Genomic DNA, 22227 nt, shown 5'->3' on the forward strand with positions numbered 1-22227 from the left:
ACAGACCCGAGGAGGTACGAACAGAAACAGGGAAGGAATTAGAGGGCCGTTGCAGGCATCCCAGTGAGAGACGGTGTTGGTTCGACTGGGGTGAGAAGGAAACGATGAGAAGTGTTTGGTTGGAGATAGATTTTGAAGGATCTGCAAAGGGATTGGATGATGGGGGCAGGGCAGGAAAGAGAAAACAAGTGGGTGTCACTGCGGGACCCCAGAGGGAAGCCAGAGGACGGAGGGGAGGCTCCAACTTGGGGGCAGTGGAAACAGTTTAGCCAAATGAACCAGGGCTGGAGAATCAGGGCTTCCCCTTGTCCTTGGTTTTCTCATCAAGTGGAGGTTGAATGGCTGGTATGTTTCAAGCCTTATCATGGGCACTGGGGAAACAGTGGTAAATAGGACAGACTTGTCTGTACCCCCATGAAACTCCCAGCCCCTGAGGGAGACAGGTGCTGCATAAAAATCGCAGCTGTCCATCTCCCAAGCACTTGTAGACGGATGTTCATACAGCATCATTCATGATAGATAGCCAAAGAGCGGAAACAAACCCAAATGTCTGCCAGTGGATGGATGGCGAAACACAATGTGGACACCCACACGACAGAATAGTATTCAGCCATTAAAAAGGAATGCAGTACCGTAGAGGCTACAGCACGGATGAAGCTCGAAAACACCGTGTTAAGTGAACGAAGACAGACACAAAGGGCTACATATTGTAGGATTCCATTTCTATGAGATGTCCAGAATAGGCAAATCCAGAGAAACAGAAAGTAGTTGAGTGTTTGCCTAGGGCTAGGGGGTGGTGGAATGTGGAATGACTGCTCATGAGAACAGGGTTTCTTTGGGGGGTAATGAGAATGTTCTGGAATTAGATGGTGGTGATAGTTGAACAACACTGTGGATCTGCTAAAGACCACAGAATCGCACTATCAGATGGTGAGCTGTGTGGTATGTGAATTGTATCTCAATTTTTTTTTTAAATTGGAGTGTAGTTGATTTACAATATTGTGTTAGTTTCAGGTGTACAGCAAAGCGATTCCGTTATACATATATATATATATATATATATATATAATATATACATAAATTTTTTCTTATATTCTTTTCCATCATGGTTTATTACAGGATGTTGAATATAGTTTCCTGTGCAAATCCTGGTTGTTTATCTGTTTCATATATGCCACTGTTAGATGATATATTAATTTTATTTTCTTTACCTAAATTGAGGAAGAAACCTAAAATCAAATCTAAATATATTACAAGGCATTCAGGGAGGTATGTTTTGTTGCCCCTCAGAAAATTACTTGAAATTTACTTTCAAAATTAAATCTGCTTGGGCTTCCCTGGTGGCGCAGTGGTTGAGAGTCCGCCTGCCGATGCAGGGGACACGGGTTCGTTCCCCAGTCCGGGAAGATCCCACATGCCGCGGAGTGGCTGGGCCCGTGAGCCATGGCCACGGAGCCTGCGCGTCCGGAGCCTGTGCTCCGCAACGGGAGAAGCCACAGCAGTGAGAGGCCCGCGTATCGCAAAAAAAAAAAAGAAAAAATTAGATCTGCTTGTTTAAAAGCCCTATCCTGGCTCCTTTCTTGTTTGCATCAAGTTATTTTTAAAGCAGAAAAAAATTGTAGCTGTCCTAAATCCAGTGAGGGAGAGGGCCACGATGATGAGAGAACGGGGGCTCTGTCTGCTTGCGTTGCCCAGACAATGGGGAGGGGTTAGCCAGGCCAAGGGAAGGGGAGAAGAGCTGTGAAGGCAGAGGAACAGCAAGTGCAAAGGTCCTGAGGCCCCGTCGAGACTCTGTGCTAAGGCCTATGTGGCTGGTGCAGAGAGGGATGGGATCTGACACTGGGGAGGTGGGCAGAGGCCAGGTTGGTGTTTGTCCCGAGAGCACCGGAGAGGGTTTCAAGCTGGAGTGAGGGCAAAAGAAGGGATGAGGGACATGGATGAGGCCGTGCTCAGAGCTGAGCAGATGGAGGACAGCGAGGAGTGTGGAGCCATCCTGCTGGAGGATCTGAAGGGCATAGTGGAATTCAGGGGGAAGGAACTAGAAGGAGAGGAAAGGCAGGCTTTGAGAAGGAGAGCCAGGAAGGGCAACTTCTGCAGATAAGAAAGGGAGAGGTGAGGCTGGGCCCAGCCTGAGGGCGTAGTCCTGTCCTGTCTGGAGGGGAGTCAGCCTGCCAGACACTTATCTGACTGGGAGCTCCCTAAGGGAGGAGCTGGGGTTGCCTCCTCTCTAGGGCCCTGCTCCCCGCAAGCCCAAGGACAGTGTGAGTGAATGAATGGGAAGGGGGTTGCTGGGCTGCCACAGTGCCCCGAGCTCTCCATGAGGGCACATCCCACTCCAAACGGTGACCCATTCTGTTTGTGGCATCTCCCCCAGCCCCTGGAGTGCAAGCCCTGGTCTGATCCCTCCCCGGGTCCCCACTTCCACCTTCTGCAGGGCCTGGCCCGCAAGACTCCTTGGGAGGTGTTTGCTGATTGAATGAATGAATGAATGAATGGACAAATCAATCTTTACTGAGCACTGATTGAGTGCCAGACACTTTCTAGGTGATGAGACTAAAACGGTGAGCAAAAGTCCCCTTCCAATGGTGCTCACATTCTAGGGGGGAAATGGACCAATATACAGGTAAATATGAAGTGTTCAGGTGTTCAGACAGGTAGCAGTGCGTGTTGGGAGGAAATAAAGCAGAGAAGGGGTGTAGGGGTGTAGGGATGGCGCTCTTATATAGGCTGTTTGGAGCGTCTCTCACTGAGCAGGTGACATTGGAGCAAAGAAAAATTTGGTGGGTGAATTGGCCTGCAGAATCTGGGAGAAGACATTTTTGGCAGCACAGACAGCCTGTGCAAAGGCCCTGAGGCAGGACTGCTTGAGGTATAGGAAGAATGCGGGGAGAGGGTGGGAGTTGTGGTCAGAGAGGGAACTAGTGGATCCAGTGATGACTTGTTTTTACACTGAGCCAGATGGAAGACAGGGAGAGATTCAGTGCAGAGAAGGGACAGGGTTTGACTCAGGTTTTCACAGAATCCCTCTGGCCGCTGTGGAGAGAGCAGAAGGAATGAGTCCCACTTTGGTGGTGCTCCAACATCAGTGTGCCGTTGGGACAGTGCCCCTCCCCCCATACCCCTGCCTAGGGCACTTAAAAGAACTGGCTTTAGGTTATGAGTGGCATCCAGATGCTGGCAACAGACAGATCCAGGCCTGAGCCCCGTCCCTTTCTACCTGTGTGTCATCTAGTGACCTCGGTCCACAATCGCATTCAGCACCTCCCCTGTGTCAAGACTGCTCTGGACCCTGTGTCAGGATGCTACACGGGATGCAGCCACCAACCCCTGCCCTTGGGGAGCTGGCATTCCCAGCCAGAAGCCGAGGGCTTGCAGAGCAACATGTGCCCCCTTAATATGTTAGGCAGCAGCTCAGGGAGGTCTTTGCAGCTACGTTCAAGTAGGGGAATGACAGGGTGTGACTTGGTTGCTCAAGGAGAATATTTTCTCTCAGAGATGTTGACAATTTTGATAACATCTAACCCAGGGTTGTCATGCGACGATCCACATATGTACATTTTTTAAAAATTGAGGTATAGTTAATTTACCGTGTTATGTTAGTTTCAAGTATACAGCAAAGTGATTCAGTTATACATATATATATTGAATACATATACGTATGTATATATATCCTTTTTCAGGTTCTTTTCCATTTGAGGTTATTACAAGATATTGAGTATATTTCCCTGTGCTATACAGTAGATCCTTGTTGTTTATCTCTTATGTATAGTAGCGTGTGTATGTTAATCTCAAACTCCAAATTTATCTCCTCCCCTCCCCCCCACCCCTGCAGTTTCCCCTTTGGTAAACAAAAGTTTATTTTCTGTGTCCCTGAGTCTGTTTCTGTTTTGTAAGTCAGTTTATTTGTATCCTTTTTATATATTCCACAGATAAGTGATATCATATGATATTTGTTACTTCACTTAATATGATAATCTCTAGGTCCATCCACATATGTACATTTAAATTTTCCATAGTCACATTAAAAAAGTAAAACCAGGGAAATTAATATGATTTATTTCCTTTACCCCAGTATGCCCCAAATATTATCTGAATGTGTAATCGATATATTTGCAATGATTAACAAGACAGTTTATGTTCCTTTCTCAACTCGGAGGCTACAGTTTCTTTGGAAATATTTTCTCTGTCTTAAGAGTTCATAAAACTTATGGTTAAAAAAGAAGATTCACAAAGGGTCCAAGTCGTTCCAAACATACTTTTCCAGTGACTGAGTGGAGGATTGTTTTTTAATTGTTAACTTATTACAATTAAATAAAATTAGGAATTCAGTCCCTCCATAGCACCAGCCAATTTTCAAATGTCCGGTGGCCATATGTAGCCAGTGGCTCCGGTGGTGGACCGCGTGGGCCAACATGTTCTGAACTTTATAGGGGTCCAGAGTCAACAAGCATCATCTCCCAGAGCCCTCTTTGAGGACTCAGGGCTGTTGGGACTTGTGTGGGAGACATCGGAGCACATCCTAGTAGAGAGAAACTTTTGTTGCTTTGTATTGTAAACAGTAGTTGTCTGGAAGGCAATGAAGGGTCTTGCAGTGAGGTGCCAGCCAGTGCCTGGGTTACCGCCATAAAAGCATGTCAATCCCTTCATGGTAGTCCAGGTTTGTTAGGATGCCTTTTGTGGCAGTGACAGCCCCACCCCGATGCCCCAAGTTAAATGCTTAGGGAGGCTTATTTCCCCTACCCAGAAGCCCCAAGTCCTTCTGGAGCGGTCAGCAGTAACCTGCCCTGGCCTGTAGCAAGGGGGTGCCCTCTTTTCCACCTGCACGGCCCTCACAGCAACAGCTGCAGGCAGAATGGGACCCCCTGCCCTCCCATGGCTCCCCAGCACCCTCAGAAAAGCCAAGAGTTTGCACGGTCTGTCCCCGCCTGCTGTGCTAGCCCCAAGGCCTTTGCACAAGCTGGTCCTCATGCCCAGAGCACACCTCCCCTTATTTCTGCTTGGTCCATTTCAGCCTCGTCTTTTGAGCCTGAAATCCCAGGAGCGGGGAATTCCCTGGCGGTCCAGTTGTTAGGGCTCCATGCTTCCACTGCAGGGGGCATGGGTTCTATCGCTGTTAGGGAACTAAGATCCCACATGCTGCAGCGTGGCCAAAAAGGAAAAAAAAAAAAAAGTCCCAGGAACTGGGTACCAGGAAGCCTTCCTCCCCCCATCTGATTCCAGCCTCCCAGCCCCCACTGTGTTTGCCTCTGTGAAAGTTTTCCCCATTGTCCCTGTCAGCCTCTCCAATCAAGGAGCATCCCAGGGCAGATCAGGTGTGACTCACCCCTGAGCTTGACCCAGGGAGTGTTTGAAGATAAAGGAATCTCTTTAAAACACCCTGAAATGCTTGCATACCCCCTGTGATGGGGAGCTCATCCCCCTGTCGCAGGCTGGCCAAGTGATGGAAAGTTTCTTCCATGAGCCCAGTTCTGTCACAGCTGCCTTCAGCCCCTTTCTCCTATGCGTTACCCTCAGCAGCGCCCAGATGCTGTCTCTGGGCACCCAGGCTCTAGATATTTGCAGAGGATACGTGCTCTGCTGGGATGCATTTCCTCTAGGGCCACAGAACATTCTTATTTGGAGACCTGATGCTTTGTTCTTTCTGTGAATTCTTTTTTGTAGCAAAGTATATTGGTGGTGCAGAAGACAATATCAAATAGACGTGGACAGTTTAAAGACTAAGGAAAAAACATATACACACACAAACATATATCTTTGAATATTACTTACTTTAAATTTTATTTATTTATTTATTTATTTATGGCTGCGTTGGGTCTTTGTTGCTGCACGCGGGCTTTCTCTAGTTGCGGCGAGCAGGGGGCTACTCTCCTTTGTGGTGCGTGGGCTTCTCCTTCCGGTGGCTTCTCTGGTTGTGGAGCACGGGCTTTAGGTGCGCGGGCTTAAGTAGTTGTGGCTCCCGGGCTCTAGAGCGCAGGCTCAGTAGTTGTGGTACGCCGGCTTCATTGCTTCACAGCATGTGGGCTCTTCCCAGACCAGGACTCGAACCCTGTGTCCCCTGCACTGGCAGGTGGATTCTTAACCACTGCACCACCAGGGAAGCCCTAAAAATTTATTTTTAATTTTTACACATAGCAGGCACTAATAATATTTTTTTATTAAGTGAGCGAAGTGTCCAACTATAGCATAATAATTAAATAAATTACTGGATAATTCACTCAGCTGACTATCATAAATTCTTTTATTAGGAAACAGATTCTCATACCATGATGGTGGGATACAAACTGGTTCATTATGGGAAAGCCATTTGCCTTCACATATCAGAAAAACTTGAAAATGGGCATACTCGTTGCTCTAAGAACTTTATTTCCGGGACTTAATTCTAAAAACAAATTACATAGTGTTATCATTTAGCTATAAAGAGGTGTATTGAAGAACACTTCAAATTAGCCAAAATGTATGAACTATGGCCATTATTTTTCTTTTCCATATTCTCTGTCATGTGCTTATGTTATCTCTGAATTTTTTTTTTTTTTTTGGCCACACCCCGCGGCTTGCAGGATTTTAGTTCTGTCACCAGGGATCGAACCAGAGCCAAAGTGCCGCGTCCTAACCACTGAACCGCCAGGGAATTCCTGCATATTCTTTAAATTGTCCATAATCTGTTTTATATTCTCTTCTACATCATTGATATACTTCACTATAAAAATATATTAATATATATTTGTATACAAATATATTAACTTGTATATTCACATATACATATATAGTGTATCTATAAAAAAAAGCTCACAGATCAGAAGTGATGAATTTTGATGAATTCATCATCAAAATCTGATGAATTTTCCCCAACTGAACACAGCTGCGTAACTGGCCCCCAGGGGCAGAAACAACATCCCTAGCTCCCTGGCACCCCCCTCCCCACTGCTCAGTTATCCAACACCATAGGTTAGTTTTGCCTGCTTCTTGAAGCTTTTAATAGAGGTAAACAAAGGCCAGAGAGAGCTCTAGGCTCAGTAATTTAATTGCCATTCAGATACCCGTCTTTCTGTGGTAAAAGTTAGGCAGCCACTGTGTGCTATGTGGTCCATTTATAAAAGCTGTTTGGTTGTTTTTTCTCGTCCCTACAGAATAGCTTTAAGGCAACTGACTAGAGCAGTTGTGTGGTTATCCTCAGGTTAGGAGGAGAAGGGAACGTGCGCACCAGTTTTGAGGAGCTGCTGTGCTGGTCTCCGCCCCTGCCCTGCCCCCAGAGGGAGGTGCTGTCCTGACCCCCTGGCCACCCTCCGGTGGGCACACCTCAACAGTGTGACATGGTTCTGGCTTAGTTCTCGCTGGTGAACTGCGCCTGAACCCTCCTCATCTTTCACGGCCCTCCTCAAATGTCCCCTATTCTTGGCAGCCACCAGCAAGGCCCCCGGGGGTGTCCGGGTGACCTCCAATCGTGCCCATCTCGCTCAGGTGTGGAGACAGGGCCCCGCTGCCTGCGCCCCACCAAGCCAGGAGTCCCTGGGGGAGGATCAAAAGTGCCAGATCTGCATGGGTCCTGGGTGCCCAGCGTCGCCCCACTCAGGCCTGGCCCACAGGGCTTAGGAAACGTGTAATTAATAAATGAAGCATCAGATGGCCTCTGGGCCACACAGGCCAATTCAGCCTCATCACTGAGGTACTGGCCCTTCATCGCCTGGGTCCCAGACACCTCCCACCCTCCCTGAGGCCTGGGAGTGGGTCACTCTGTACCTCTTCAGCCCCTTTTTTTTTTTCACATCTTCATGCCTTTCCTGAGCTCAGGCACTGAGTAAGCCTGTGGAACGTGGAGTCACTACCCAGAAAAGTGGCAGACGCTGGCCCTACCCTCGGGGCTCTGGTGTGGTCTGGGGACAGCAGCAGACCCAGACACGCACAGCAGCGTTGAGGGAGGTGACCCGGGCAGTGTGGGAGCCCAGGAAAGGCCCAAGAGCAGTGTTACCCAGAGTGCAAGCTGCATGTGTGGTTTTTAACTTCCTCAGGAACCACTTTTTTGTTAGTAGAAAGTAGAACGGAATGGGCCAAATTAATTTTAATAATATGTTTGTATAATCTGATACACCCCCAATATTCTTTTTAAAATATTTATTTATTTATTATTTATTATTTATTTTATTTTGGCTGCCCCAAGTCTTAGTTGTGGCACGTGGGATCTTTTTGGTTGTGGCATGCAGGCAACTAAATATTCTCATTTCAACGTGTATTCAATATTGAAAAATTTTTTTGATTAAAAAAATTTTAAACAACTAATTAATTATGTTTTTAACTTTGTAATGAGATAGTTTACATTTCTCTTTTTTAATTAATTAATTTGGTTGTGCTGGGTCTTACTTGCGGCAGGCAGGCTCCATAGTTGGGCCATGCATGTGGGATCTAGTTCCCTGACCAGGGATTGAACCCGGGCCCCCTGCATTGGGAGCACAAAGTCTTAACCACTGTGCCACCAGGGAAGTCCCTACATTTCTTTTTTTTTTTTTCCACACTCAATCTTCTAAATCCCGTGTGTCTTTGCCACTTACTGCCTGCCCATCTCAGTTGGGAACAGCAACGTTTTAGGTGCTTGAGAGCCACCTGGCTGATGGCTGCCGTATTGGACACGGCAGCTCTAGCGTCTATTTGGAACTGATCAGGAGGTGCTAATCAGAAGGGGCTTCCTAGAGGAGGTGATAGCTGAAGTGAGGCTTATGGGAGCTTCCCCGGAAGTTGGGAGTAGGTGGTGAGGCAGGATTTCTAAAGAGAAAGAGAGCACATACCCTCGCTTTCTCCTTCATTCACTCATTCATTTGAACCTCCCAGTTGCCTGGCCACGTGTGGATGACACAGCCATGGGTCAGAGCAGGCTCCACCATTCAGATGACCGACATTTATTAAGCATGTGTTATATGCTGGGCACCGTTCTAGAAGCTCCCCTGTGATGCTTATAATCTGAAGGGGGAGCCGAGGTTTGACAGTAAAGATAAATAAAATAGTTACATGGTGTGAAATGAGCCAGGGAAGACTTTTTTTAAAAAAATATATTTATTTATTTACTGCACTGGGTCTTTAGTTGTGGCATGCAGGGTCTAGTTCCCTTACCAGGGATCAAACCCGGGTGCCCTGCATTGGGAGCACGGAATCTGTTTTTTCTTTTCTTTTTTTAATTTATTTTTTAGAAATTTATTTTATTTATTTTATTTTTGGCTGCATTGGGGTCTTCACTTCTGTGCCTGGGCTTTCTCTAGTTGCTGTGAGCGGGGGCTTCTCATGGCAGTGGCCTCTCGTTGTGGAGAACGGGCTGTAGGCACTCAGGCTCAGTAGTTGTGGCTTGCAGGCTCTAGAGAGCAGGCTCAGTAGTTGTGGCACACAGGCTTAGTTGCTCCGCGGCATGTGGGATCTTCCCGGACCAGAGATCGAACCCATGTCCCCTGCATTGTCAGGCGGATTCTTAACGACTATACCACCAGGGAAGCCCGGGAGCCCGGAGTCTTAACCGCTGGACCACCAGGGAAGTCCCAGGACATTTTTTTTAAATGATGGAAACAGAAGAAGAAGGCACTGACTTTAAAGAACTGGCCAAGAGGGAATTTCCTGGCAGTCCAGTGGTTAGGGCTCTGCACTTGCACTGCCAGGGCCCCTGGTTCGATATCAGGTTGGGGAACTAAGATCCCACAAGTCGTGCGGCACGGCCAAAAAATAACAATAATAAATAAATAGAGAATTGACCAAGAAAGGCCTCTTGGAGGAGGTGACAAGAGCTGAGACCCAAGTGATGAGAAGATAACTGGATAGATGGGCAGGTGGAGGGCACAGCACGTGCAAAGGCCCTGGAGGTGGGAAGGAGTGTGAATTGTCCCTGGAACTGACGGAGGCCTGCGAGGTGGGGACACACAGCAAGATGGTGAGGGGTGACACTGGTGGGGTGGCCAGGTCAGGGCCAGAGGGCTTGGTAGCCACGGGGTGGAATCCCCCCAGTGGGAAGCAAGGATGCCAGAAAGGAGGCTGCCACAGTGATCTGGCTGGGCGGGCGGAGGTGGGGAGCTGGGAACTCAGGACCCAATGCCTGGCAACTGGCTGGAATTGGGAAGGTGCAGGTCCAGCAGTTTTCAGGAGACACTGAGCTCTGGGGGTGTGGTCAGGGTGAGGGTCCAGGGGGCCAGCTCGAAGGCAGCCGATCTCTGCATTCATTCATTCATTCATTACATATTTCCTGCCAGGGGCATATTTCAGCTGGGGGCTGGTGCAGTGGTAACCGGAGCCATGGGTGGGACAGGAGCTGGAGGAGGGAGGGAGGCAGGGAGTGCCCCAAAGTGTGTGCTGGGCTCCTCCTCTGGGTGGTAGGGACCAAAGAGCCAAGGTTCCCACCTCCCGGAAGCTCCCAGCTAGAGACAGGGCCCAGGCCTTGCCTCAGCCCCCTGGGCCTGGAGCCCCAAGGTGGGGAGAGTCTGCCCTTCCAGCCGGAAGGACCTTGCCGGGCAAAGCGAGGGCAGGCGGCTCAACTCTCTGGGACCCTCCTGACCTGTCCTGCCTTCTCCCTTCCAGGTAAGAGCAAGGAGGCGGAGATTAAGAGAATCAACAAGGAACTGGCCAACATCCGCTCCAAGTTCAAGGGTATGCTGGGGGCCCAGGCTCCTGGGTCTGTGGGAGGAGGGGGCTGTGCGCTGGGGCTGGGATACCTGGGACTTGTAGGTTTGATCCTTCCTCATTTTTGCCTCCCCTTTCTTCCTTCCTCTGGCCCCAGGGGACAAAGCCTTGGACGGCTACAGCAAGAAAAAGTATGTGTGTAAACTGCTCTTCATTTTCCTGCTCGGCCACGACATCGACTTTGGGCACATGGAGGCCGTGAACCTGCTGAGCTCCAACAAGTACACGGAGAAGCAGATAGTGAGTCTGAACGGGGAGGGGGCTGGAGGCCTGGACTCCTGGGTCTGAGCGGGGAGGGGCCGGGGCCCTGGACCCTTGGGTCTGAGGGAGGAGGGGTTGGGGGCGGGGACCCCTGGGTCTGAGGGGGGCGGGGCCGGGGTCTGGACTCCTGGGTCTGAGGTGGGAGGGGCCGGGGGCCTGGATCCTGGGTCTGAGTGGGGAGGGGCCGGGGGCCTGGACTCCTGGGGCTGAGGGAGGAGGGGCCGGAAGTGCAGGCTCCAGGGTTGAGGGTTGGGGTCTAAGGCCAGTTAACCACAATGCTCCAAGCCCCCCACCTCCCTCCCCAACTCAGGGTTACCTGTTCATCTCGGTGCTGGTGAACTCCAACTCGGAGCTGATCCGGCTCATCAACAACGCCATCAAGAACGACCTGGCCAGCCGCAACCCCACCTTCATGTGCCTGGCCCTGCACTGCATCGCCAACGTGGGCAGCCGTGAGATGGGCGAGGCCTTTGCCGCTGACATCCCTCGCATCTTGGTGGCTGGGTGAGGCGTTGGGGACCCAGGTGGGGGGATGGGGTAGACAAGACCCAACCCAGTTTGAGGGTCAGAGAGGCTCTGTCACCTGCCCAAGGTCTCCCAGCCAGGCTTGGCACCACCGTGATTCCGGTGTCAGCCCCATGGTTGTCTCTTGTCATCTCACCAAAGTGACTCGACAGTGTAAGGCAGCTTCCCAACAAAGCCAGTGGGATGTCTATCTGACTGACCTTTAACATCTAGTCAAGAAGAGGTGATAACCTTAAGTTATGTCGGTGACAGCCCTCCAGAGCTTCTGCCTCTTCTCCATTCATTCATTCAACAAACATCTGTTGAGCATATATGTGCGGGGCGCCATGCTGATTGCTGGGGATGTAGCCATGACCAGAAACGGACATGGTCATCCTCCTCCCAGTGTTCACGGTCTAGAGTGGGGGATAAACATCGACTGAATAATTTCAGGATGAAAGGTATATTTCCTCTCAGAACCATGCTGTGGGGTGCAGAAGCCCATAGGGCATGTAGTAGGCATGCCTGACCTAGCCTGGGGGACCAGGGAGGGCTTCTCAGAGGAAGTGGGATCAGGCTGAGACCTGGGTGAGTAGGAGGAGTTGGCTGTGGAACAGGAAAAGGCATGAAGGGTGGTGGATCAGCCTGTGTGACCTTTCTGAAGCAGGAGGTTGTTCAGCAAATGCTTCCTGAGCACCTGCAATGTGCCGGGCACTGTTCCGGGCATGGGAAGGCAGGAGGGAGCAGCGGAGACAGTCATGCCCATCCTCGGGGAGCTTACGTCTTGGGGGGAATCCAAAGAGCAAACACATAGGCAAAGAAGTGAGTTGAGTTCGGATAGTGACAATTCCTCTGAAGAAAACAAAACAGGGTAGTGGGGGGCAGCAGAGATGGTGGGGAAGGCTACTTAAGTCAGACTCATCAGGGAGGGTCTCTGCAAAGGGTGACATGTAATTTGAGACTGGAATGATGAGGAGAAGACAGTCATTCAGAAATGTTGGAAGGTATCTCCTCACACCAGTCAGAATGGCCATCACCAAAAAATCTACAAACAATAAATGCTGAAGAGGGTGTGGAGAAAAGGGAACCCTCTTGCACTGTTGGTGGGAATGTAAACTGATACAGCCACTAAGGACAACAGTATGGCAGTTCCTTAAAAAACTAAAAACTACCGTACAACCCAGCAATCGCACTACTGGGCATATACCCTGAAAAAACCATAATTCAAAAAGAGTCATGTACCATAATGTTCATTGCAGTACTATTTACAATAGCCAGGATATGGAGGCAACCTAAGTGTCTATCGACAGACGAATGGATAAAGAAGATGTAGCACATATATACAATGGAATATTACTCAGCCATAAAAAGAAATGAAATTGAGTTATTTGTAGTGAGGTGGATGGACCTAGAGTCTGTCATACAGAGTGAAGTATGTCAGAAAGAGAAAAACAAATACTGTATGCTAACACATATATATGGAATCAAAAAAAAAAATGGTTCTGAAGAACCTAGGGACGGGACAGGAATAAAGATGCAGACGCAGAGAATGGACTTGAGGACACAGGGAGGGGGAAGGGTAAGCTGGGATGAAGTGAGAGAGTGGCATTGACATATATATAAACTACCAAATGTGAAATAGATAGCTAGTGGGAAATAGCTGCATAGCACAGGGAGATCAGCTCGGTGCTTTGTGACCACGTAGAAAGGTGGGATGGGGAGGGTGGGAGGGAGACGCAAGAGGGGGGGGATATGGGGATATATGTATACATGTAGCTGATTCACTTTGTTATACAGCAGCAACTAACACAACAATGTAGAGCAATTATACTCCAATAAAGAGGTTAAAAAAAAAGAGGAAAAGGTTGGAGTAGTGCTCCAAGCAAAAGGAGCAGCAAGTGCAAAGGCCCTGAGGTAGGCACGAGCTTTGTACATTCAAGGAACCAAGAGATAGTGTCTCTGGCTTGACTGTGGTGAACAAGCGAGAGAATAAGGGGAGTATGGATTTATTCTAATTGAAATTGGGAGGCAATAGGTGTGTTTTGAGCAGATAAATGACGTTTGGCTTTGTTTTTTTATTTTATTTTATCTTTTTAATTTTTATTTATTTATTTTTAATTTTTGGCTGCATTGGGTTTTTGTTGCTGCACATGGGCTTTCTCTAGTTGCGGTGAGTGGGGACTACTCTTCATTGCAGGGCTTGGGCTTCTCACTGTGGTGGCTTCTCTTGTTGCAGAGCATGGGCTCTAGGCGCGCAGGCTTCAATAGTTGTGGCTCATGGGCTCTAGAGTGCAGGCTCAATAGTTGTGGCGCACGGGCTTAGTTACTCCGCGGCATGTGAGATCTTCCTGGACCACGGCTCGAACCCGTGCCCCCTGCATTGGCAGGTGGATTCTTAACCACTGCGCCACCAGGGAAGCCCCTGTTTTTGGGTTTTTTTAAAAATTTTATTTATTTATTTTTGGCTGTGTTGGGTCTTCGTTTCTGTGCATGGGCTTTCTCTAGTTGTGGCAAGCGGGGGCCACTCTTCATCGCGGTGCGTGGGCCTCTCACTGTCGTGGCCTCTCTTGTTGCAGAGCACAAGCTCCAAATGTGTAGGCTCAGTAGTTGTGGCTCACGGGCTCTAGGGCACGGGCTCAGTAGTTGTGGTGCATGGGGTTAGTTGCTCTGCAGCATGTGGGATCTTCCTGGACCAGGGCTCGAACCCGTGTCCCCTGCATTGGCAGGTAGATTCTCAACCACTGCGCCACCAGGGAAGCCCACCCCTGTTTGGTTTTTTTTGGCTACTTTATTTATTTATTTATTTATTTATTTATTTATTTATTTATTTATGAAGCCTCTGTATTTTTAAAAGATCACTGAACCTGGTGTGGGAGAAGATAGGACTTGTATTTCTGGCAGCTTGTGGGCTAGATTCCTGCCTGAGGGTCTCCCCAAAATGCAGTTATCAATGTGGGTTAAAAGAGGAAAGGAAATATTCTTCATGAGCTAGCAAGAATACATGAGCTAGCAAGAAAATAAGGGAAACACACAGGCCACAAGCCAAGAGGAGCCTGACACCCAGGGAGATGAGCAGAGTGCCTAAGCTGGATTTTGCTTAGGGCATTTGCTGACCTGGATGAACTTAGGTATTGGTTTTGGGGCCCTATACCCTCTGGGAACAGAAGACAAGCTGGTTCAAGCAGGGGCTCCAGAGGCCACACTTCAAAGTGAGGGTGGCCTAGAAATAAATCCCCTTAAGGTCTCTAAGCAAAATTATCCTTTTTGAACTTTGGCATGGAACAGCCCACTCACTGGTGTTCAGTCCGATTTTCCCCTTCCCGGGTCATCCATAGAAACTTAAGCCAAACTTCAGCTTAAGTGACACAAACTGCTAGTACCCCAGTGCCTGACAGAAGCAAACAAGTCCTTTTGGGAGAAACACACTTTCACCATAGGCCTCAATGATTTCCACAGATGAAGCTACAAGTTACATGAGTAGCTCACAGTCGAAAATCACTAAGCACAGACGCAAGGCACCATGAGGGAGAACCAGCAGAAAGAAAATGGAAAATAACAGTTGGATTGGAGTTTTCATACAGAATGTGAGATCAGTATGCTTGATATGTTTCAAGAAAAAAGAGAACAATTTTAAAATGGAATGAAGTGTAAGCACTTTTTAAAAAGAAATGGACATTTAAATTTAAAAAAAAAATTAAGTGGTCTAGTTTAGCAGCAGAGCAGACAGAACCAAAGCAAGGATTGTAAATAGGCAGAAGAACTGGAGAAATTAATCAGAATGCAGCCCAGAGAAACAAAGAGATGGAAAAATTTAAAAGAGAGGTTAAGAGTCAAGGGAGATAAAATCTAACAACACTCTTTAGAGTTCTAGAAAGAGAAGGGAGAGACTCATAACAGACGCAGTGTTTGAACAGATTATGGCTAAGAATATACCAGAACCAATGAAAGAACATGATCCTTAGATTCAAGTAGCCTAGAGACTGTCGGGGTCGCCAAGCGTGATAGCAGGGAGACCACTGAGATGTCTGTTGCCGTCCTGGGTAGAGCTGACGGTGGCTGGGACCAGGGTTGTTGCAGAAAATAGTTATTAGAGCTGTATGTTTTGGAAGGAAAGATGACAGTAATGATTGTATATGGTGTAAGAGAGAGAGAGGAGTGAAGTTGAACAGGTGGATGAACGATGAAGGAGGGAGTGGGGGAGAACCAAGTGAAGGAGGGGGAGGATCCAGAGTTGGGTTTGGCCCTGTTGAATCTGAGATGCCTAGTGGACAAAGTCAAAACAAATAAGTAGGGACTTCCCTGGTGGTGCAGTGGTTAAGAATCCGCCTGCCAATGCAGGGGACACGGGTTTGAGCCCTGGTCCGGGAAGATCCCACCTGCTGCAGAGCAGCTAACCCCGTGCACCACAACTACTGAGCCCGTGCTCTAGCGCCTGTGAGCCACAACTACTGAGGCTGTGCGCCACAGCTACTGAAGCCTACGTGCCTAGAGCCCGTGGTCCGCAACGAGAGAAGCCACTGCAATGAGAAGCCCGCCAACCGCAACAAAGAGTAGCCCCCGCTCAACACAACCAGAGAAAAGCCCGCGTGCAGCGATGAAGACCCAGTGCAGCCAAAAATAAATAAATTAATTAATTAAAGAAAAAAAGTAAAACTAATTTCTTTTTTCTTTTTTTTTTTTATTTAATTTTTGGTTGCACCGTGCGGCACACGGGATCTTAGTTTCCCCACCAGGCATCAAACCTGTGCCCCCTGCAGTGGGAGCTCAGGGTCCTAGCCGCTGGACCGCCAGGGGAATTCCCCATCTAATTTTAATACTTTAATCTCACCTGATCCATCCAGAATCATTTTGACATTGGATCAACATACACATTATCCAATATTTTTTGCGTTGTCTTTGAAACCACTGTGTAATTTACACACATGGTGTCTTAGTCTGGACTCACTCCGTTCAAGTGCTCAGTAGCTTCGTGTCGCTGGGGGCCACCAGATGGGACAGCGCAGGGTGGATGGTAATTAAAGCCATGGCCGGATGAGGTTCCTCAGGCAGGATGTGACCAGAGAAGAGAAGAGACCAAAGGCTGGGATGATACAGCGTGTGGAAGTCTGGCCAGGGAGAGGGTGGAAAATGCAGAATGGTCTGTGGCTCGGAGCTTGGAGAAGAAACTTTCACGGAGGAGGGAGTGGTCAGCCATGGTGAATGCTGCTGACAGTTTCTTTAAGATCAGGACAGGCAGCTGGCATTCGCTTGGGTGAGTCAGGTGGCCAGTCACCCTGATTGGGGAGAACTTGGCACCTCTGAGGGTTGAGAAAGAAGCCAGTGTGACAAACATATATGAGCACAGGTGATGTCCCCGTTTCACACAAGGGGCCCTGCCCTGCCAAAGTCACAGGCCACGCTGGGCTTGTCTGACTATAGGCTGGGCTCTCAGCACTGGAAACTTGACCTTGACAGTGACTGGGGCACAGAGGAACTGTTTTTATGTTTTTGATTTTTTGTTTTGTTCTGGTTTGGGCTGCACCGCGTGGCTTGTGGATATTCCCTGGTCAGGGACTGAACCTGGGCCACGGCAGTGAAAGCCCAGGATCCTCACCACTAGACCACCAGGGAACTCTGGGTTACTGTTTTTTTGGTTTTTTTTTTTTTTTTTTTTTAATTTGAGGTAAAATTCACATAACATAAAGGTCACCATTTTAAGCACTTTAAAGTGTACAGTTCGGTGGTCTTTAGTCCATTCACAGTGTTGTTCAAGCATCCCCACTATCTAATTGCAGAACATTTCCATCACCCCAAAAAAAAGCCCTGTGCCCATCAGCAGTCATTCCCCAGACCCTCTCTCCCCAGCCCCAGGCAATCTCTAATATGCTCTCTGTCTCTAAAGATTTGCCTATTCTGGACATTTCAGATAAATGGAATCACACAGTATGCGGCCTTTGTGTCTGGCTTCTTTTCTCTTGGCTTAATGTTTTTGAGGTTCATCCCTGTTGTAGTATGTGTCAGGGCTTCATTCCTTTTTTATGAGCCAGTAATAACATTCCACTGTATGGATGGACCACAATTTATTTCTCCGTTCATCACCAAGTTTCCACCTTTCGGCTGTGATGAATAATGCACGCATTTTTGTGAACTCTGTTTTCGGTTCTGTTGCGGAGCTGCCTGGGCATGAAATTGTTGGGTCATAAGGTATTACGCCTTGTTTCAAAAAAAAAAAAAAAAAAGAAAGAAAGAAAGAAAGAAAACAGCTGCGGTTGAATTTCCCCTTTGGGTCCCTCATACCATCTCTCCATCTGGCCTTCCTCCCGGTGCCCTGAGTCTGATGGTGCTTATTCCCATGTTGTCCTTTTACACCCAGGCACAGCCCCCTATATTATGTAGCTTTCAACTTTACCTACATAGTATCACAATCTCTGTGTAACTTAACCAAGTTGATCAGTCGCTCTTATTCTTTTTTTTTTTTTAACATCTTTATTGGGGTATAATTGCTTTACAATGGTGTGTGAGTTCTTTTTTTTTTTAATATTTATTTATTTAATTTATTTGGCTGCATTGGGTCTTAGTTGCAGCACGTGGGATCTTCGTTGCGGCATGCGGGGTCTTTTGTTGCAGCAAGCGGGTTTCTCTCTAGTTGTGGTGCGCAGGCTCAGTAGTTGCTGCGTGGGCCCCGTTGCCCCACGGCATGTAGGATCCTAGTTCCCTGGCCAGGGATCAAACCCGCGTCCCCTGTATTGGAAGACGGATTCTCAACCACTGGACCACCAGGGAAGTCCCCTCTCTTATTCTATTTGGGATTCTCCTGGACGTTTCCTTACCTGTCACGGAGATGATAATAGAATCCACCTTCTCAGAGGGCTGTGCTGAGGATTAAACGTGTTAATATGTAGAAGCTCTTAGAGCCTGGGCTAGAGGCAGGCCTCATGGAGTGTGAGCTATGATGATGATGGTGGGAAGACCACCATTCATGGAGCTCTGCTGTGGGCAGAGCTTCTGCTGGTTTCTGGTTTTAATATGATCTTTCCTATGCCATGACCTTGAGCACATGTGTGTGCCTTTCCCCAGGGCAGGTGTCTGGGAGCAGAATTGCTGGTCTAGGTCCACATCCCTTACAGCAGCTACCTGACCAGGGGTAGCCCAGCTCCTTTTCTGACGGCCTGTGTCCGTGGCCACCCGTGGCCACGGCACCCGAAGGCTCCTGTCTCCCCAGCCTGGCCGACACACACGAGTCTCCTAGCTGATGGGAGAAAACGGAGCCACCGTATCCATGCAATTCATGTTTCTCCTACACATCCAGTAAAACATCTTTTCACCTGGCCTTTGACTCCTGCAGTTTCACCCACCCTTCCTGGGACCCTCCCCTGTGCTTCTGTTGAGTCCTTTCTGGGGAAATGTCACTGTAAGGACCAGTCTGGGTGGTCGAGACAACTCCTAGGACCCATTCTGTGCTTGAGGCCGCAATACCCAGGTTCACTTCATCACCCATTCTGTGGGGGGTCCTCATTTTCCCCAGGAGGAAATTGCCAGTCAGGGAGAGTCAATGCCTTATCCCCAAATCACGCCCCACAAGCAGGCGTGTCTGACCCCAGAGACCGGGGAGTGCTTTCTAGAACACTGTTACGCTTCACACTCTTCGTGTGCTGGGACCTGGGTACTGACCGGGCCATGAACTCAGCCCTCTGGGATGGGACACTGCTGGCTGCCAGGCTCTGTGCTAACCCAGTGCCTGTTCAATTTCCTGTGGCCATTGTAACCCACGACCACAAGTTAGGGGCTTAAAACACACGTTGATTCTCTCACAGTTCTGGAGGTCAGAAGTCCACAGTGAGGCTCACTGGGCTAAAATCAAGGTGTTTCCAGGTCTTTTCCAGCTTCTAGAGGCCGCCTGCATCCCGAGGCTCATGGCCCCTTCCATCTTTAATCAGCAGGGTAGCATCTTCTCTCTGATCTCTGTATATGGCCTGGCATCACTCTGACTCTGATCCTCCTTCTCTCTTCTAAGGACCTTGTGATTACATTTAGGGCTCACCTGGGTAATCCAGGATCATCTCAAGATCCCTGATTTCATCATATCTGCAAAGTCCCCTTTGTTTTTTTTTGTTTTGTTTTTGTTTTTTTGCAGTACGCGGGCCTCTCACTGTTGCGGCCTCTCGCATTGTGGAGCACAGGCTCCGGACGCACAGGCTCAGTGACCATGGCTCACGGGCCCAGCCGCTCCACGGCATGTGGGTCTTCCCGGACCGGGGCACAAACCCGTGTCCCCTGCATCGGCAGGCGGACTCTCAACCACTGCGCCACCAGGGAAGCCCATATCTGCAAAGTCTCCTTTGAATGTAAGGGAACACATTCACAGGGTCTGGACATTAGGATGTGGACGTGTCGGGGGGGGGCATTTTCAGCCCACCACAGTGTTTGACAGGCTTCCTCTCCTCTGAAGAGGGGAGTAGGGTTCCCATTTTATGAAGGACATTATGTAGGCTCAGAGAGGGAAGGGCACTTGCCAGAGGCCACGCAGCCCTGTGGGTCCAGGGCCGCACTGGGTGTCTCGTTAGCATGTCAATTTCGTATCTGTTCAGTATCAAACTTGGGTCTCACTCAGCGCCCCACCAGCCATCTTGCCCCAGGTCCCCACACAACAAATGGTCTCACCACTCGCCAGGTCCCTCAGGTCAGAAACTTGAGGGTCACTTTGTCCCCTCTTCTGTCTCCACCACCTCATAGTAAAAATGTGTCAGAACACAGCCACTTCTCACCTGCACGGCTGCAGCGGGGTCTGAGGCACTGTCGTCTCCTGTCATCTCCTGCCTGGACTATTGCTGTCACCTCCCCGCCCCGCCCTGGCCTCCCACAGTCTCTTCTCCACACAGCAGCAGAGGGACCTTTTAAAAACAGAAGTCAGGGCTTCCCTGGTGGCGCAGTGGTTGGGAGTCCGCCTGCCAATGCAGGGGACGTGGGTTCGTGCCCCGGTCCGGGAAGATCCCACATGCCGCGGAGCGGCTGGGCCCGTGAGCCATGGCCGCTGAGCCTGCGCGTCCGGAGCCTGTGCTCCGCAACGGGAGGGGCCGCAACAATGAGAGGCCCGCGTACCGCAAAAAAAAAAAAAAAAAGTCAGATCTGGGGACAGTGGTCCATAGTAGTACCTATTTTCTCGGTTTGTTGTGGAGATAAAATGAATGAGCCAGTGCCTGTACCAGGGCCAAGCAGATCGGAAGGGCCCTGGGTGGTAGCTTTTACTGCTGTCGCCTTAGTACCATAGCTTCCCTGCTTGTCACCTGCAGCGGCTCCATCTCCCGCTGGGTAAAAACATAGTCCTCACCATGGCCTGCAAGGCCCCCATGGTGTAGCCCTCAGCCCCTGCTCTGTCCTGTCTCCAACCACACAAGACTCCTCCAAGCTCCTTCCACACACAGGCCTGCCTGCCTTGAGGCCTCCACAGGCTCTTCTCTCTTCTGGGAACATTCTGTGCAGAGTTTTAGTCTTTTCTCTCAGTTTTCTGTTTACCTGGTGCCTTGTTAGTGAGACCTTCATCCAAAATAGCATCCCCAGGGACTTCCCTGGTGGTGCAGTGGTTAAGAATCCGCCTGCCAATGCAAGGGACACGGGTTCGAGCCCTGGTCCGGGAAGATCCCACATGCTGCGGAGCAACTAAGCCCGTGCACCACAACTACTGAGCCTGCACTCTGGAGCCCTCGAGCCACAACTACTGAGCCCATGTGCTGCAACTACCAAAGCCCGCACACCTAGAGCCAGTGCTCTGCAAGAAAAGAAGCCACCGCAATGAGAAGCCTGTGCACCGCAATGAAGAGTAGCCCCCGCGCCACAACTAGAGAAAGCCCGCGTGCAGCAACGAAGACCCAACGCAGCCAAAAAATTAATTAATTAATTAAAATTAAAAATTAAAAAAACAAAAACCCAAAATAGCATCCTCGGAGTGCCTGCCCTAGTTTGCTCTGTAGCACTGAACCTGGACAGTATCTGTTGTAGGATGCCGGCTGCCCTGGTGAGAATGTAAGCTCTGTGAGGACACACTGTTTTTGTTTGTTTTTTTTTTAAGAAAGAACAACTTTATCTGATACTCTGTGGATTATTTATTTATTTTGGCTGCATCAAGGCTTAGTTGCAGTATGCGGGATCTTTCGTCGCAGTGCGCGGACTCTTCGTTGCGGCGCACGTGGGTTCCAGAACACGTGGGCTCAGTAGTTGCAGTGTGCGGGCTTAGTTGCCCTGCAGCCTGTGGGATCTTAGTTCCCCAAGCAGGGATCGAACCCGTGTACCCTGCATTGGAAGGCGGATTCTTAACCACTGGACAACCAGGGAAGTCCCTGTGAGGACACACTTTGGACCAGTTTGTCCACCACTCTGTCCACAGAGCTGACAGCAGTGCCTGGTTCCCCGTAGGTGCTCAGTAAGTGGACGGTAACTGAATAAAGGTGCAGAGCCACGCTTGGCATTTTGCTCGGCCCTGCCCATGACCCCGTGAGGTTACTGGGATGCAACCCATTTTGCAGATGAAGAAACTGAGGCCCGATGGGCAGTGAGGGCAGCACCAGATGGGTTCCTGGGTCTGCCGGGCTTTTTCCGCCTCTTGTTGGACACCCTTCCTGGGAGGAGCGAGAGAGGAGGGGGGGAGGTGTGCAGGGCCGTGGTCACGCTGACCCCCCACTCCCACCCCACATTGTGTCCCGGCAGGGACAGCATGGACAGTGTGAAGCAGAGTGCAGCCCTGTGCCTGCTGCGGCTCTACAAGGCCTCACCCGACCTGGTGCCCATGGGCGAGTGGACGGCCCGCGTGGTGCACCTGCTCAACGACCAGCACATGGTGAGACC

The 22227-nt window shown here is 49.5% G+C and overlaps 1 protein-coding gene across 3 annotated transcripts in view; it reads left to right on the plus strand.

The window, feature by feature from the left end:
* The window catches only part of AP2A1 (adaptor related protein complex 2 subunit alpha 1), a 37133-nt gene that overhangs the window by 2481 nt on the left and 12425 nt on the right, over positions 1–22227 (plus strand). For all 3 annotated transcript variants that reach the window (XM_007463385.1, XM_007463386.1, XM_007463387.1), the window contains exons 2-5: positions 10543–10611; positions 10742–10884; positions 11216–11409; positions 22090–22219. In XM_007463385.1, the coding sequence (XP_007463447.1) occupies positions 10543–10611; positions 10742–10884; positions 11216–11409; positions 22090–22219 (536 nt within the window). The remainder of the gene's footprint in view (positions 1–10542; positions 10612–10741; positions 10885–11215; positions 11410–22089; positions 22220–22227) is intronic.

This window comes from Lipotes vexillifer, unplaced genomic scaffold (genome assembly GCF_000442215.2).
Source record: "Lipotes vexillifer unplaced genomic scaffold, Lipotes_vexillifer_v1.1 scaffold802, whole genome shotgun sequence".
NCBI lineage: Eukaryota > Metazoa > Chordata > Mammalia > Artiodactyla > Lipotidae > Lipotes > Lipotes vexillifer.